This window comes from Mangifera indica, chromosome 2, assembly GCF_011075055.1.
Source record: "Mangifera indica cultivar Alphonso chromosome 2, CATAS_Mindica_2.1, whole genome shotgun sequence".
In the NCBI taxonomy this organism is placed as follows: Eukaryota; Viridiplantae; Streptophyta; class Magnoliopsida; order Sapindales; family Anacardiaceae; genus Mangifera; species Mangifera indica.
In genome coordinates, this window is record NC_058138.1 from 16,394,547 (window position 1) to 16,412,958 (window position 18,412).

Below are 18,412 nucleotides of genomic sequence, written 5' to 3' on the forward strand. Positions count from 1 at the left end.
TAAACCAGGTTGTTAATTATTTTTAAAATTTTTAAAATTATCTTTTTAAAACCTTTAACAAATACAAATCATATTAAGTTTTCAACTGACTTGACCCAATTGACATCTCTAAACTCCACTCACAATCCAACAATCAAGTTACTACCTTTAATCTACTCACTTCCCAAGCCATCCAACCCATAGTTAGTTGCACATCGATCCATAAATCGATTCCAACTTCAACCTAAATAATTCAATTTATCCACAAACAATTTGACCAGTTACTAGTCGTAAAATCGTCGTTCATTACACACCAAATCAACCTAATTCATGTGCTTCCATCCAACTCATTGCATGCTAGCATAACTTATCACTCAATAGTTGTCCCTCGATTCTTTGATTAAGTCACATATCATTCCAACCTATTCAAACTTATATGGTTTGTCAATTTTCTGTCACACCAATTTTTAAAGTGTAAAAGATTGTGAAGTAGACGAAAATAGTGGTAAGGTGACATATGGTGGGTGGCGGTGAAGAACAATGATAAAGGAATTTTTCGGTCAGAATAAGTATACAAAAGGATAAAATAAAATAACGTATTTATAGTTAATATTTGGAATTTGTTTAGGTTTTTTATAATATTAATAAAAGAGATAAAGACAGATTAATAGTTGATATTTGTGTTAAAAGAGACAAATTAATTTTGTAATATCGTTAAAAATTAAACTAATAATCTAAAATCAAATCAAATATTTTATATTGATGAAATTAACAGGTTAGGTAAAAATAGAGTTTTCAAATTTAAAAAATGATCATTTTATCAAAGTTTTGGTTGTAAATGTTATTTGATAGACTTAGAAAAATGAGTGGGTTACTCGCAAGGACTCATGAGTAACCCATTTAAAAAGAGTATAAGTTTTAGATTTATACCAACGGATAATGAATTTTTACGTGTAGATCTTTTTTTTTTTCTCTTATTCATCTTCTTTTTCTTTTTCAACATCAAACCTATAATGTAATACCTTCAGGTATATTCCAGGGGCAATTATATCTTTTGATCCTGTTTTGAGATTTTTCTCATTTTAAATATCTATAAGTATGGGTGTGATATATATATATATATATCTATTAATAAAAAAAACAAAAAAAAACAAAAGTCAAAAAGGGGAAAAGAAAAAAGAGAAGGAGATAAGATCAAGGGAGAAAAATAAAAGGCAAAACCAAGACTTTTCCATCATTTTTCGTTCATTCTCCAGCAGCCTCCTTTCATGTTCTTTTCTTTGCTTTCTTGAAGCCAAAGGAAGAAGTTGAAGGAATATTAGAAGATAAAATAAGAAGAAAAGAAAAGGAAGCACTTGGAAGCTTTGGTAACCAAAGATCTCCTTCCTTCTTCTTTCATCTATGTTTTTATGCATGTTATGTGTATATGTTAGTGTGTTTTGGTATTAATTTAAAGTGATCTTGGTGATAAAGGAAGCAAAACAAAGAGGAGGAAGCCAACTTTTAAATATTTGGCTTGAAACAAGGTAAGGGGTTTCCTCCTTGATATGTGATATGTTTTAGGGTTTTGGTTCCTTAGATCTATATTATATATGTTGATTTTGATGTTGAGGAATGTTGTTTTGCCATTTGGGATGTCTATGTATGTGATTTTGCTCATGGCAGAAAGTTACAGAATATTTACAGTTTTTGCTACTGAGTTCGTCCCATGTTTTGGCTGCCTTATTGAATGAATTATGAGTGCTATTATATCTTGTTGGAAAGATCTTTGAATCCTCTTTCCAATGATATATAGCTTATATGAATTAGAGATCATTTGGACTGTTAAAGATTGTATAAACCGAAAGGACTGTTTTACTAAAGAAAAACAGGGGAGGCAGTTTTTGCCACTGAATTTATCTGCTGTTTTGACTGCCTGATTGAATGAATTATGAGTGCTATTATAGGTCGTTGGAAAGATCTTTGAATCCTCTTTTCAACGATATATAGTTTGTATGAATTAGAAACCATTTGGGCTGTTAAATTGTATAAAAAGTATGCTGCCCTGCTAAATGTCTGTTCTGTGAACAGTATTTCGTAATTTTATCACTGAGTTTAGCTCACGTTTTGACTGCCATATCTATTGAATTATGAGTGCTATTATAGGTCGTTGGAAAGATCTTTGAATCCTCTTTTCAACGATATATAGCTTGTATGAATTAGAAACCGTTTGAGATGTTAAATTGTATGAAAAAGAAGGTTGCCCTGTTAAATGACTGTTTTGTGAACAGTATTTTGCAATTCTGGGCAGGAAAGAAAGAAGGAAAGAAAGAAAGAAAGAAAATGAAGAAGAAAGGAAAGAAAGGAAAGAAAGGAAAGGAAAGGAAAGAAAAGAAGGAAAGAAAAAGAAAGAAAAATAAGAAAAAGAATTTGGGACTCAAGAATTAGGGGTCGTCCCAAGAGTAATGTCTGGTGAGTTATGAATAAAATTAAATGGAAGCAAATTTAGTAAAATATAAGATCCGTATGTATGCTATAAACTATGAGGGGGCACTTTACACTACACCGCCCGCAGTAGGGCACGTCCGCAGTAGGACACGTCCGTAGTAGGACATAGACCCCTAGTAGGGTCCGCTCACAGTAGAGCATGCTCGCAGTAGAGCTCAATTCAGATTCAGAAATAGTGTAGTGAAAGAAAAAGAGCTTGAGCTTAGAAAAGTGCCAAATCCCTATAGTTAGCTTCCAGAAAGTATTAAATAGACACCAGATGGGACGAAGTATGACCCAAATAGTAAAGAGTGAACTAAATTATCCCCTCAATCTCTTATAAAGGTTAAGATGTGAGGTTGAGTCCCAAAAGTGAGTTAGAACAGGAAAAAGGGATAGTTTACTTAATTTTTCCCCTTACTGAGTGTTCTTATCACTCACTCCCTTTTCTTTCCTGATTGCAGGTACAGGTGATCGAGGTAGCTGCGAGGCAGGGTCAGGTCAGCGTAGGTAGATCCGGCTGGAGCAGGTTATCTCTGGTTTATATTACATGCATACAGTGGCATGTTTTTATCGACTTTTGACTTTTTGAGATTATGGTACAGTTGCATATGATTACTCCTTGTTTTCAGATGCTTTCAGATGAGTTTTCATATGAGTATATACATCTTTTGTTCGCTTCCAGATTTTCAGTTTTCTTGGAATACTTTCTAAACACTTTTAAAGATGCGTTTATTGTAAACTATTTTTTAAAAAGAAAAAAATAGACGCTACAAATATTAATTCGTAACATTCCTCCTTCGGTGGGTAGTACTTCTAGGGAGGGATGTTACATATAACATACTTGAAACAAATTTTTATTCTCTTGACATGAAATTAACTCAAATCTATCATAAAATTAAAGAATTTTTTGTCTTGAAAATAAATTTAAAAAATATAAATACTAAACTTTTTATTATAGATATTTCTTTTGTGTTCAATTCTAAAATTCTTCAAATCTATAAAAAAATGTTTTTATAATTTGAAGTAAATTTTTGTTCATCTACAAAATATTTATGTACTTGGAGAAAAAAATATTAAAAAGTATAAAAAATATATTAAAATAATAAAAACAAAAAGGAAATTATGATAAATTAATTTTAGCGGGCAATATGCAGATCAATTCATACTCATGTGACCAGTTGCAAGTTTTAAAAAATCATTATTTATATAACTCGATCCATTTTTTCCTTACATCCAACTTTATTCACTTATTTATCAATTCTATCATATATGTTGTCTATATATCCATCTTTACCAGTTAAAAGTATAATAAATTATAATATAATGTTGCTAATTAAGACTAATGGACTATTTTTCACTTAAGTTTTAACTCAATCTCAAAAGTATAAGTGTAACAGTTCAAAAATTTAAACACTTACTTATACACTAATTGCTATTAAAATTTTAAATTATAGACAAAAGTAAAATCATCATTTTACTATTAAACCCAAAAAATTTATATCATTTTTCGCTTTAGTTTATAAAACTAACAATTTCCCCTCATGATTAAACTTTAAAAAATTCACTTTTCCCCTTATTACTAGGTTTTATCTCTAGTAGCTAAGGGAATCCAACCACTTATCTTATTTGACAAGATCGTCTGACGATCTTTTTTGACAAAGAACAATCTTTCGTCGTTTAGATTAAGAAACTGCGATGACGAAGGATGACGCTCTTCTAAACGATGAAGGACGACACTTCGTCCTTCATGGTGGTGGGTGACCGTCTTTCGTCGTACTTCGTGGCTGGATCATAAATATGGGTGGAAAGTGTTAGTTGTCAACTGGAATGGTAGTTGTCGGAGAAGAGAAACAAACATTAAAGGTGAAATGTTAATTTTTTAAATTTTAAGAATAGGGTGTAATATTAATTTTTAAAACATAGGAGAAAATTATATAAATTTTCAGGGTTTTAATATTCAGTAGTAAAATAAAAATTTTATTCTTATCTTTAACTAAAAATTTTAATAATATTTAATTTATGAGTAAATATTTGAGTTTTTAAACTGTTATAGATATGCTTATCAAATTATGCTAAAACTTGGGTGAGAACTTTGGCCTGCTAACTAATGAATTGACGCACTTGTCTAACCGTATACCTATGTTTGTCTTGTCTCATAATTATGTGCATATATAAATTATGCTAAAATTTATGATTTGAATTCATAGTTCGAATTTATGATTTAGTTTGACTCAAATTTATGACTCGAATCAGAAATTTTGAATACTATTTAGATAAAACAACATTATTTATTCAATGAACCATGAATTCGACTCATGCATTCGAATTATTAATTTAAGTTGAATCGAACTATGAATTCAAACCATTGATTTGAGTTATAAAATTGGCCAAACTTGAATCAAACTAAGCTGAATCATTTTTTATTCGAATTGAACTTAATTTTGGCTTAACGAATTTGAGCCAGACCATTTTCTATTCAAACTTAACTTGAGCCAAGAGATGTTCTGACTCAATCTAGTCTGTATCCACCCCTAGCTACCAATGGATTTTGTATAAGGTTTGAACTTTGAACAATGTTAGTCTTTTTGGATTTAATCTTAAATGTGCAAAAAGTATACCCATAAGGATATTACATGAAGGGTTATATAGTTTACAAATATTTGATTATCTTATTAATATATTTTTTATTATTAATATTATTTTTTTATTCATAATGTAATAAAATATTATGATAATTTTTTATTATCAAACTGATATATAAAGTAATATATGAGTAATTTAGTTAATACATTTACCTTAATTATTACGAGGTTATTGAGAGAAGAGCAATGACATATACACAAATAATGTGTAAAATTTTATATATAAATAATGATATATCATCATGTGACTGTGACTATTTTACCTATATTCATAATTTCCAAAAATTAAATACTATTGTATTCAATTAAAATTGCAAAACACCTAACCTTTCACCCACTTCACCATCACCGCCGACCACCATTGCCATCGACCACCATCACCTGCCACCATTCATCACAAATAAATCATGATTATCATTAGAAGAAATTGAAGATATAATTTTCTATAAAATCATCTTTGTTTTCAATTCATTTAAACTGAATTAACTATTGTTGAAATTCTCAACAAATATGAGATTCATAATAGACGAGAGCACCAACAGGGATGAAATCAAAATTGATTTGATTCCTTTGATTATATCAAGATTAGAGAATGAAATTCGAGATCAATTTGGTTGATGTCGGTAACCTTTTTTATGTGGCCCTAATAATTTGATTTACAATAGTTTTCATTCACCGTTTCTCTTTCATCCTTCACCTTTGATTTGAAGTAGTTTTTTCTTGTATCCACAACTATGATTTAATTTAATATATTTGAAGATATTTAAATAATATAATATGTTAATATTTGTTATTATTATTAAATAAATATAATAATTATTTATTTTTGTTAATTTATATTTTTAATCTTATAAACAAATCATTTTTGTGATAATATTTCATCACCCTAATATGGCTTGCCTTTGATTGGATCAAAGAGAAAACTTACTGTTGGCACTCAATAACTGACTTGAGTATAAAAAAGACATATGTATGACAAATTACTGAAATTGAGACCATAACAATAATATTATAGGGAAAAGGAAGAGTTAGATTTAAACTGAGTTAAATTTAAACTTGCTTTAAAAGTGTTTGAGTTTAATTCGTTTGAGAAAAATCAAATTCAAGTTAGGTTCAAATTTGAACTTAATTTGATTTTTTAGCTCAATTTAATATTAAAATTATATCATTTTAATACGTATTAGTTAAAATAATATCATTTTAATTAATTTTTATCGAATTTTTTAAGTTTGTGAGCGTTACAGTTAAATACCCAAAAAACTTAAATTTAAGTTCGAAAATATTAAACTTTCATATTTGAACTTAAACTCATTTGAACTGAACTTATTTATAATTTATTTGAATTGAATTTAAATTAAAATAAACTTAATTCGAATCTACCCAACTAAAATAAACTTAATTCGAATCTACCCATAAGTAGAAAGGGTGTTGGTAGATGGCAAACTTAATTTAAACCCATTTCAAAATCTTGGACAAAAAAAGTCATAAACTTGATGATGTGGGTTTCATTTTAGTTTCAACCATACACCATCATCATGGTTCATCATCTAGGTTGGATTCAGCCTATGGCTTTCATTTTCTGGCCTGTCCTTACCCAAAACCCTCACACATTTTCTCTATAATAATAAACACAACAGAAATTTTGCTCTTTCCACCAATCGGCCTTGACCCACATGGGGTTGCTTCTGGATTTTCATCCATCTCTCCCAATTAGGGGTGTTCAAAATTATCCGATAATCGAATCAAACCAAAACCCTAACCGAAAAATAGGTTATTCGAAAAATCGGTTCGGATATCGGTTTAAAAATATATAAAAACCGAATTTTCGGTTCGGTTACCGGTTTGCCAAATTTTCAAAACCGGTTAACCGAACCGAACCGGTTTTTAAAAAATCGAATAAAAATTTAATAAAATATTAATAGAATATTGAATAAATTTTCAAAAAATTAGAAAAAAATAATAAAATATGATAATTTTTAAAATTCGGTTCAAAAATTGGTTAACCGAAAATTCGGTTCGGTTAATTGATAGTTTCGGTTCGATTCAAAATCGGTTAATTTTTAAATCGGTTCAGTTTCGGTTCATGATTTTTTTCAAACTGAAAATTCGGTTAGGTTCAAAAAATGGACAAAGCGGTTCGGTTAACCGGTTTTGAATACCCCTACTCCCAATATTAGATTAGATTAATATTATATGCATATATTTTTTATATGTAATTTAAATATATAAATTATATATCATCATATTATTAAATATTATTTTATTTTTAATTTATAATTATCTAATCGTATGATAACTCATTATTTATATGCTCAAATTATATATAAAAAATTACGTACAAAATGATCATAAAGAAAGAGAAAATGTAAACTAGAGAAATAAAGGCAGATCATAAATGTAACTCCAATTTAATGCAAGTATGTATTTTCCATGGGCAAGAAACGGAAAAAAATGTCAATGTCTCCAACTTCCTGAATACCTAACCAATAACATTAATAAATACTACCTACCAACTCAATCGACTTTTATAGTTCACGTGAATATTCACTTTTATAAGAGAAACGAGATAGGTGTATAATTAATCTAACGTTTTAAATGCAATATTTTATTCTCAATTAATCAAAATTTCTTCACAAAGATGAGGTGGTCACTACTTAACCATATATATATATATAATGCAACACTATAGTTTATACGAATCATCTTTACTAATTAACTTTTTAAATTTTAACTAATAACATGGCAAGGGGAGGAGGGGTAGAGCCGAATACCCTATTCCCTATTCCTGTTTTCGTATTTACAGGGAAAAATTTTCTCTTTAAACCCTTTAAATATAATATAAATATATTAAATAATAAAATTAATTAAAGTTAAAACCAATCCACAATTCTAAATATCACAAACAATGTATACAAACTATTTTAATATACACAATAAAAAATATAAATAAATTTAAAAACAATTAAAACTAATAAAGATATATTAGTATTTTAAGTAATATATTAATATAAAAAAGTAGTGATGGAGTGAGACTGGCCTGAGAGGGGAATATGTATATCCATTTTTGACCTATCCTTGGTTGCGATGATAGTTTTTATCTTTGTCTCTGTCCTTTTTTTAATTTTTATCGGAGAATTTTTTTTCTGTTAGGATAAAAATAAGACCGGGATTTTAAGTTCGGATTGAAATTATTATATGTAAATATAGAGTTTAATTATGGTTATACTCTTATTAAAGTATTAAAATGATTTTTAAAAAATCAAAAGTTTACTAAAGTTAATTTAAATTACAAATTTACCCCGGTTTTTAATTGAAAACAGTTAGGTGGTAGGTGTTTCGTTGGAAATTTTTATGCCATCAATATATATAAATTCATTCATCCTACCGCTTAAGGTTGAGATACTCATTACGGATGTCGCCAACAAGCCTCTCCTCACCATTTCTCTTCCTTGAAAAGTTTTTTTTTTTTTTAAAATACTCTTTATATGGTAAAGCTAATCGGAAGATTTGGACAGAAGGTGGGAATATGTTATTTTTAAAGTTCAAAGGTGGCAACTGTTCTTTAGGTAAAAATACAGGACGGAAATAGTCGTTCTCACCTGCGCAAGTCTTGTAATTTTAAAGAGAAAATTATTAATTTCCCTAAAAAAAAAAAATTACAACAGTTAGAGGACATGTATGTCATTTTATTTTTTTAAAAAAATAAAAACACTATCAATGCAGATTGTCATATTGCACTTGGTTAGGGTTTGAAAAGAGTAGAGCCTGAATTGGGTTTGACTCATTTTTTGCTTGTTTTGGATTGAGCTCAGTTTAAGCTAACTGAACTCATTTAATCACATGTTCATATTCATTGTCTTGGGTTTATCTAAACTAAGCTCGTTTCAAACTTAAACAAGTTCACTTTGATTCCAATTCTATATTTTTTTACATAGGGTTGAAAATAACGTCATTTGCTAAACGTTCAAGTGAGCCATACTTGTCTCATAAGTTGAACATGGCTCATGAGCCAAACATGGCCCGAGTTTGAGTTTGTGTTCAGATTCGTTTTTAGTTTTACTTCTCAACTTATACTCGGATTCATGTTCATTGTCTTGGACTTGTGTTTAGGTTTATTCAAGTTAAACTCATTTCGAATCTAACCTTAACTTTGATTATAATTTTGATTATTAGTTTACACTTTTCCATGGGTGATCTAATTGAATCTAACATAATTATACTTTGGTTGATGTGATTCTGACTAAATTGTTGATGATTGTGGTTAGAAATAATATGATAATTGAATAAATAAGTTTGGGATAATTTACTTGTCATTAATTGGATTATATTTAGGGTGAGACTTGTAGATTAGGGATGGGATGACTAGGAACAGTGGTTTTGCCAAACCATGGGTAAGACTTTTTAATTTAATCTAAATTTTAAAATCTTACCAATTTTATTAATTTTAATTTGTGCATGTGGTGAGAATTTATTCAATTTATTTAGATTGCTCAGACATGAATAGAATCTGCCTGCCTTAGTTAGGACATTAGATTTGAATATTAAATCAAAACTTAATTTTAATTTTTTAAAATAAAATTTTTTTACCACAATCTAATCACCTTGAATAAGGTATATTTCTATTTTGATAAAAATAAACTTAAGTGAATGTAAATGTGAATGTAAAGTACTTTAGCAGTTAAAAGGCAGCGAATCTAAAGAGCTGACGTGTCAGTCACAGATTCCTCTTTTAGAACACGAGGAAACCAAACCATAATTATCTCTTCTTGCCCAAAAGACAATAACTACAGTCGGTTGTCTAACCCTATTTTTTAGGACATTAACGATTTTTCATCGTGTTTTTCCCCTTTTTACTATCACTGTATTTAATCCCCTTCTGCAATTCCAACAAAACCCTAATCAGGGTTCTTGTAATAACCAATCGCCGCCCGATTCATCTCTTTTATTTTCCTTCTATAACCTCGCTTTTCTCTTACCTTACTGTTTCAACTGTTTTTCGTTTACAACACTTTTTCTCTTCTTCCATGGAAAACATTTTCCACAAATTTTGTTTCTTTAATTCCTGACATCTTTTTAATTTGACATATTTCATCTTTTAATCTTTATTTCTTGCTTTGATCATGTGGGTATTTATTTTTAGTTGTTGCTCTGGTTCAAGTTTTGATTTTTATCCTTTCGGTCTGTAAATATGGGCTCCACTTGTTATGTTCTTCAAAAAGCTTAATTTTGTGAATCTTTTGGGGTTAGAGCTTGATTATTTCATCTGGGTAGTGATTATTTTCTAACTTTGTTGAAAAAAAAGGTTATGATCAGTTAGGTTTCTTAATTAGATAATGTTATCTGAATTGGGGAGGAGACCGATGATAGGTGGAAACGAAGGTTCGTTTGGTGATGATTTGGAGAAGGAAATAGGTTTATTGCTTCGTGAACAGCGTAGTAGACAAGAGGCTGATGATCGTGAGCTCGAGCTTAACTTGTATAGAAGTGGTTCAGCACCGCCAACTGTGGAGGGTTCTTTAAGTGCAGTTGGTGGCCTGTTTCGAGGTAGTTTTGGTACTAATAACACATCCTTCTCGGAGCTTTCTAGGGCTAAACTTGGAAATAATAATAATGGTTTCCCTTCCGAGGAGGAGCTTAGGTCTGATCCAGATTATCTTTCATATTACTATTCGAATGTGAATCTGAACCCCAGGCTTCCGCCTCCTTTGCTTTCTAAGGAGGATTGGAGGTTGGCGCAGAGATTGAGAGGAGAGAGTTCGGCATCGGGTGGGATGGGAGATAGAAGGAAAGTGAATAGAGGACGTGACAATGGTGGCAATGGCGCTAGGTCTTTGTTTTCTCAGCCACCTGGGTTCGATTCAAGGAAACAAGAGAGTGAGCTGGAGCCTCAGAAGGTTCGTGGCTCTGCGGATTGGGGTGGTGATGGACTAATTGGCTTGACGGGAATAGGACTCGGGAACGAACAAAAGAGCCTTGCTGAAATCTTTCAGGTCATTTACTTCATTAAACCGTTCCTTGATGATCTTCTATGTTGATAATATTGATTATCTGTCGATATGACTGGACTTCGATTCTCATGATAAAAATGAGTATCTATCCATGGATTCTTTTTTCTGCGATTGTCTAATTGTGACATTTACTGCTTAGTGTGTATTTGGCATGAAAAATGTGGTCTATCTTTACTGGATTTGGATCCTAGTTATAAGATGCATACATGATGAGTTAAAGATGTCTTATCTTTTCCTTTTGGTTGAATTTGGACATGTAATAAATTGAATGACATTACAACAAAATCATTTTTTCGTGATTGAAAATTCATTGTCATGAGTGTGCCATTGATGGATTCAAGTTTGTTTTACCTTCATTTCAATGTGTACTTCTTTCTTTTTAGTGATAGTAATTGTTGGTTTGCATCTCATAAATCTTTTGTCCTATGATATACTCACTTGTGGGGTGCTAACTAACAAGTAATGTATTTTTATATGAGAATGTAGTCATACTGAGCAAGAATAGTAGTTAGTTGTTTGAGCTTATTGAACTTGTTGAATTCTGAATATTGAGTAAGGACTCCATTTTATATAAGCTTATCAATTAAGCTTTAGTTGGGTTTAATCTTGCTAAGTGCATTCAGTTGGTAGTCTTTTTACTAGTCTTTCTATGGCGTATTAAAGTCAGTATAATTGGTCTCATTAAAGTGCTCCAACACATGCTTTTATACCATTATTATGACTTTCTTGTTGTATAACCTTGTAGAGCTATTCTCATAATTTGTTGGATGCTCTTTGCCATACGTACTACGAATTCTACAAGCTTTTATGCCATTATTATGCTTTCTTTGTTGTATAACCTTGTAGAGCTGTTCTCATAATCTGTTGGATGCTCTTTGCCATAAGTACTATGAATTTTGCAGTCTTCATTCATATTGACAAAAGTTTTGAATGATTCATAAGAATGTTTATTGAGGATGTATAATAAATTTTAAGTTTCAACTGTAACAAAGATTATTGAATTAAGATGAATTATTATATCTAATATCAGATATGCATGTTTATCTGCTGAGTGTATGATTACAGAGGATATATGTTTTCCTAAGTTACACTTGCAAACTTTTAACAACCATTGAATCGCTTCTGATTAGCCACTTGTAACCTTTTAGGTTGGTTCATGCTTATTTATTTCACTTTGTTAGATTATTGGTTGGCAATTTGTTACTTCAAACACATCTTGGTACTTTGTTGCAATAATTTTGACTTTATATTGATTGATGTTTCATGTCTATGCAGGATGACTTGGGGAGAGCTACACTTGGCGCAGGGATTCCGTCACGTCCTGCTAGCCGTAATGCATTTGATGAAAACCTTGAGACCATCAATACTGCTGAAGCTGAACTGGCTAATTTGCATTCTGGTGCAAATGTTCAAGGCTCATCGACTGTCCAGACTATTGGCCTACCTTCTTCATATTCTTATGCTGCTGCTCTAGGTGCTTCCTTGTCTAGAAGTACCACTCCTGATCCCCAACTTGTAGCCAGAGCTCCTAGTCCTTGCCCAACCCCAATTGGAGGAGGAAGAGTTAACACCTCAGAAAAGAGAGGCATGACTAATCCAAACTCATTTTCTGGTGTCTCCTCTGGGATGAATGAGTCTCCAGATCTGGTCGCTGCCTTGTCTGGCATAAATTTGTCAGCAAATGGAGTGATGGATGATGAAATCCAACTGCCTCCACAGATAGAACAGGATGTTGAGAATCACCGAAATTATTTGTTTGCTATGCAGGATGGTCAGAATCATATCAATCAACAGAAATACTCTAATAAATCAGAATCTGGGCATTTACATATGCCTTCAGCCCATCAATCAGGCAAAATGTCTTACTCTGATTTGGGTAAGAGTAATGGAGGTGGCTCAGACTTGAACAACTCATCCTTAGTAGCTGATAGGCAAGCTGAACTACAAAATTCTGGTGTTCCTACTAATAATTTATACATGAAAGGATCACCTACATCCACTCTTAATGGTGGAAATGCTTTGCCTGCTCAGTATCAGCACATAGACGGTATGCAAAACTATGGATTAAGTGGTTACTCCTTGAATCCATCTTTTGCCTCTGTCATGGCTAGCCAACTTGGTGCTGGTAATCTGCCTCCATTATATGAAAATGTTACAGCGGCATCAGCTATGGCAGTCCATGGAATGGATTCAAGAGTGCTTGGAGGAGGCTTGGCTGCTGGACAAAATCTTAATACTGCATCTGACTCGCACAATCTCAGCAGACTTGGGAGTCAAATGGCTGGGGGTGCTCTTCAGGCCCCTTTTGTTGACCCGATGTATCTCCAGTACTTGAGAACATCTGAATATGCTGCTCAGCTTGCAGCTCTTAATGATCCCTCAGTGGATAGGAACTTCCTTGGCAATTCATACATGAATCTACTTGAACTCCAGAAAGCTTATCTTGGAGTTCTGCTGTCACCTCAGAAATCACAGTATGGCGTTCCATTAGGTGCTAAGTCTGGTGGTTCTAATCATCATGGCTATAGTGGAAGTCCTGCATTCAGGGTTGGTATGTCCTATCCTAGTAGTCCTTTGGCAAATCCTATTATTGCAAACTCCCCAGTGGGACCTGGTAGTCCTATCGGACACAATGAGCCGAACTTGCGTTTTTCTGGGATGAGGAACTTAGCTGGGGGGGTCATGGCACCTTGGCATTTGGATGGTAGTATGGATGGTAGCTTTGGGTCTTCTTTGCTAGAAGAGTTCAAGAGCAACAAAGCAAAGTGTTTTGAACTTTCAGAAATTGCAGGCTATGTCGTTGAATTCAGGTATTTAGTGCTCTAATATCATCTCCTTCTCATTGTTATGCTGCAATACTAAATTTATTTGGTTCTGCAAAAATCCTTTTTGAGCAGTGCGGATCAGTATGGGAGCCGATTCATTCAACAAAAACTTGAGACAGCCACAACAGAAGAGAAGAACATGGTTTATCAGGAAATCATGCCTCAAGCTCTTTCTTTGATGACTGATGTATTTGGTAATTATGTCATTCAGAAGGTATCTATATGCATACTTTGTTGCTGATGGATCTTCATTTCTTTGTTACATATTTGATCAATTTTACATAACGGATATCTGTATATGTCTGCAGTTTTTTGAGCATGGGCTTGCATCTCAGCGGAGAGAGCTTGCCAACAAGCTTTTTGGTCATGTTTTAACCCTTTGCCTTCAAATGTATGGTTGCCGAGTGATCCAGAAGGTACCATTAGTTTGCAACTTAAATAAATTGTGATTTACCTTCACAAGTGGTGTCTGCAGTTTTTCAATAGTACAATGAGAATTTTGCCACTGCTTTATGAAAGAGTTACTGCTAATTGAACCAAGATTGACTGATTATGAAATTGAATCTACTGAAGGTTCTGATTGTAATATGTTCTATTTCATTGTCAGGCCATAGAAGTTGTTGATCTGGATCAGAAAATCAAAATGGTTGGAGAGCTTGATGGTCATGTGATGCGTTGTGTGCGTGACCAGAATGGGAACCATGTCATCCAGAAGTGTATTGAATGTGTTCCTGAAGAGAATATTCAATTTATTGTCGCAACAGTCTTTGATCAAGTTGTTGCCCTTTCAACCCACCCTTATGGGTGTCGTGTGGTACAGGTTGAGAAACTGTTTACTTCTATATTTTTATTTTGAATATTTATTTAGAAGAAAATATAGTTGCATTAATACTAAATTTTTATTGCTTTCTTGTGGCAGAGAATTCTGGAGCACTGCAAGGACCCCAAAACACAAAGTAAGGTTATGGATGAGATCTTAGGAAATGTCAGCAACTTGGCACAGGATCAATATGGCAATTATGTTGTTCAGGTTTGTACAATTCCCTGTAACTTTCATTGTGAAAATTTTCTGTTATTGTGATTGGATTCATCAAAAAATTAGTTTTCAGAAATTTGGCCCATAAATGTCTTCCAAGAGCTGGAAAAACTGATGAGAAATTTCCTTTGTTTGATGGGACTGGGACATGAAGGGAATGAATAGTTGATTATGCATATGTGCTATTTGTTTGTGTCATTTATCATTTTATGCTCTTTAGATTCCTTCTCTTTACCTCAATTGATATCTGAAATTCATTCAACAGCATGTCCTGGAGCATGGCAAGTCACACGAGCGTTCTATTATAATTGAGGAATTAGCTGGGAAGATAGTTGAAATGAGTCAGCAGAAATTTGCTTCCAATGTTGTTGAGAAGTGTTTAACTTTCGGTGGCCCTACTGAACGTCAATTACTGGTGAATGAGATGCTTGGCTCTACTGATGAAAATGAGCCTCTTCAGGTATGCTAAATTCTGATTAACTTTTGGTAACTACAGTGACTTGCCTGTTTAACTGTTTTTAAAGTACGGTTCTGCATCATTTTCAAATTTTTCCAAACTTACGTTTGACATAAATAAATGAAAAGGTTAAATGGCTAATTTGGACTGAATAATGATTATAATGTCAGTAAAAGTTGAAGCTTCATTTTATCTGGCTGATTCCCAGCAAGTTTTTTAAGACACTGGAGTCTTATGTTCAGTCAATGACAATTTTATTAGTTGTGCCAACATTTGTGAGCAGTTTTTTGGATTTATTATTGCTTTTAATTGGTGATGAGCTATCTGCTTTTACGTAGTTGGCTTTAGAGAGACATGTAGGTTGATTTCATGTTCTGCAACCTAGTTAATTCTGCTTATGTTTGATGAAGGAGGGAAAGGAAACCAGTTGCTTTAACTTTGCACTTAAAAAAAAAAAATGTGATATTGTAGTTACTAGTTATATATGATAGTTTCAGCTGTTTGATATTATTTTGCTGGTCTTACAGGCAATGATGAAAGATCAGTTTGCAAACTATGTTGTACAAAAAGTTTTGGAGACTTGTGATGACCATCAGCGCGAGCTGATCCTTTCGCGAATTAAAGTTCATTTGAATGCTTTAAAGAAGTACACATATGGAAAGCATATTGTTGCACGTGTAGAAAAACTCGTTGCTGCTGGGGGTACTCATTCTTTTCCTACTAGATCTGGTTTAATTTGATGGTGGATATAAATTTACTAGTTGACTATGATCTCAGCTAGTGACCTAACGTACACAGGAAGCACCCTTGACCTATTGTTTTAAGGTCACTTCATCCGGCACATACCTGGTGCATGACTGATTATATATTAGTGATCATACTGACTTGCTTAGTCAAATATTGGTGAAGATTTCATGTTGACTGTTTCAGTTGATTCTTTTGTTTCAAAGTTCACTAACTTCAACTAATTTGTCTGCAGAAAGGAGAATTGCTGCTCAGTCTCCACACCCTGCTTAAGTGGCATAGTAAAGAAAGATGATTGTACAGCTAACTGAGGCTAGTATGAGCTTCCTCTTTTCCTTTCTTCCTTCTGGTATTTAGAACTATGACTCTTACCCATCTTTTAAAGAAGGGTGGATACAAGTCAATCAGAAATAAAGTTGTTGGTTGTACTTGAAACTGTACATTATGTAGTTTATGGTTTATACATAAGAGTCGAGCAAGCTGAGGTTCAGATGTTGAGTGTGCCTGATGCCCCTGTAGAGGAGATAAAAATGACATATACAGGTTTTGAAGGGTGTAAAAATGATAAAATGTTGTTGAGGTAGTTTAAGTTTATATTATAACATGACTGTAAAAAAATGTTGCCATGTGGAGAGCTGTTGATGTGTAGTTGAGGCGGAATAGTTTTTATTGTATGGTTAATGACTTCTCTCTTTCTTTTCCCTCGAAAAGAGTTGTTTTCTTCTTAGTTTGTTTTGCCTCTTCCTTGTGATGGTTTGCGCTTCTGATACTTTACAGAAACTCAAATTTTCACTCTTACCCTCTACTTGTGAGGAAGTTTTTCTTGGTAATTTCACTTGTTGCATCATCATATCACACGGGAAATTGTATACAGGTAGTAAATCTAACAATGGAAGATGGAATATTGGTGCCGGGTGCATAGCATCGTATGATCTGTTGTGCAATATATAAACCAAGACCTTCATTCATCTTCAGCTCAATGTAAAAGCTGTTGACAAAGACCAAATCCCTTAAGTTTCTATTCGCTCAGTGCAATCATACCCAAGAAAACGGTATAATCTATTGTTTAACGGAAATAAATTTTACAGCAGAAGCGTACAAGTGAAATCAGCAAAGGTTCACTTTCCGCAGAACTAACATTTCAAGAAGCAACCTCCGAGTTTGGTACATGAAAATTTTCATTAATCCAATGATCCCGATTGATCATCTATGCTAATTTGTAAGGGCTTAACAGCTTCTCCGGTTGATGATCGAAGTACAGGTCAAGAAGAAAAATCATAGATGTAACTGAGAGACATTTCTTCACAAAAGACACACAAAATTTCATACAGCCAAAGATGTCACAACAATGACTGAAAATTGAAATTTGCTTATCATTTGCAGCTGATCTGAGTTACAAAGACAATGAGAAGCTTACATGATCATCAATGTGCATTCCTGGTCAGTCCTCATCAAAATCATCAATCTTTTGCCCAAACCCTCTTGGCCCAGCTCTGGCTCTCACTTTCACCTTCTTTCCACCTTTCTTCTTCTTCTCAGCTGCCTCCTCTTTCTCAAACTTTTCTTTTTCTCGCTTCTGCAAGAAATCTGATACTGCTATGTAGATTACCTGTATCACAAAACACAAGAATATATAAAAACATCAAATTTAGCATTTCACGGACTAAATATAGCAACAATCGTCACCCCAAAATGACAACTTCATTTCATTATTGGTATAATAGTCTGAAAAGAAAAAATTATTGAAGAATTGAAGTTACCCCGATGGTGAGAATAATTAGAGCAATAAAAGCAACGAAGAGGAGAATTGATATGATGTAGGAGACCCCATCATCTCCTGTGGCTGTAGAAGACACAACCTGCTCAGAAGTCTCAACTGGGGGGGATTCCGAAGGCAAAACTTGTTCAGAGGTAGCATTGCTCCTCCAAAATTTGTGGTTTCTTTGAGGAATTCCATGAGCTGGAGAAAGAGTAGTGGATAAGCAGAGAGGGGAGGAAGTGCGAGGTAGAAATACATTGTGGGTTTTAAGAGATTTTGGCTTGGGAATGGAGAGGATTAAAGGTGGCGGAGATAGGGATACAGATGAAAGAGCCATGGCTCATCTGCTTCCTTGGCAAAAACCTTCCACCACTTCGAACTCTGAAGCGGATAAGTGTGTATTTCAGTAATCTTACACTTTGATCTGGTACACTCGGTTCTATCAGATGGTTATGTGGGGAGTGTGATGTTGACATCAAATTGGTAGATATCT

The 18,412-nt window shown here is 33.0% G+C and overlaps 2 protein-coding genes across 2 annotated transcripts; one reads left to right on the forward strand and one right to left on the reverse strand.

Annotated features, from left to right (window-relative positions):
- Positions 1-9,877: 9,877 nt before the first annotated feature.
- LOC123209354 (pumilio homolog 2-like) lies at positions 9,878-16,870 on the forward strand. The gene is made up of 9 exons (XM_044627356.1): positions 9,878-11,080; positions 12,374-13,908; positions 13,996-14,137; positions 14,232-14,339; positions 14,531-14,743; positions 14,843-14,953; positions 15,225-15,419; positions 15,944-16,118; positions 16,396-16,870. The coding sequence occupies exons 1-9, from the start codon at positions 10,424-10,426 to the stop codon at positions 16,431-16,433; spliced, it is 3,174 nt and encodes a 1,057-aa protein (XP_044483291.1). The 5' UTR covers positions 9,878-10,423; the 3' UTR covers positions 16,434-16,870.
- Positions 16,871-17,438: 568 nt separating this feature from the next.
- Positions 17,439-18,411, reverse strand: LOC123209361. Its single transcript, XM_044627368.1, has 2 exons — positions 17,921-18,411; positions 17,439-17,769 (listed from the first exon to the last, which is right to left on the reverse strand). The coding sequence occupies exons 1-2, from the start codon at positions 18,254-18,256 to the stop codon at positions 17,602-17,604; spliced, it is 504 nt and encodes a 167-aa protein (XP_044483303.1). The 5' UTR covers positions 18,257-18,411; the 3' UTR covers positions 17,439-17,601.
- Between the last annotated feature and the right edge of the window lies 1 nt (position 18,412).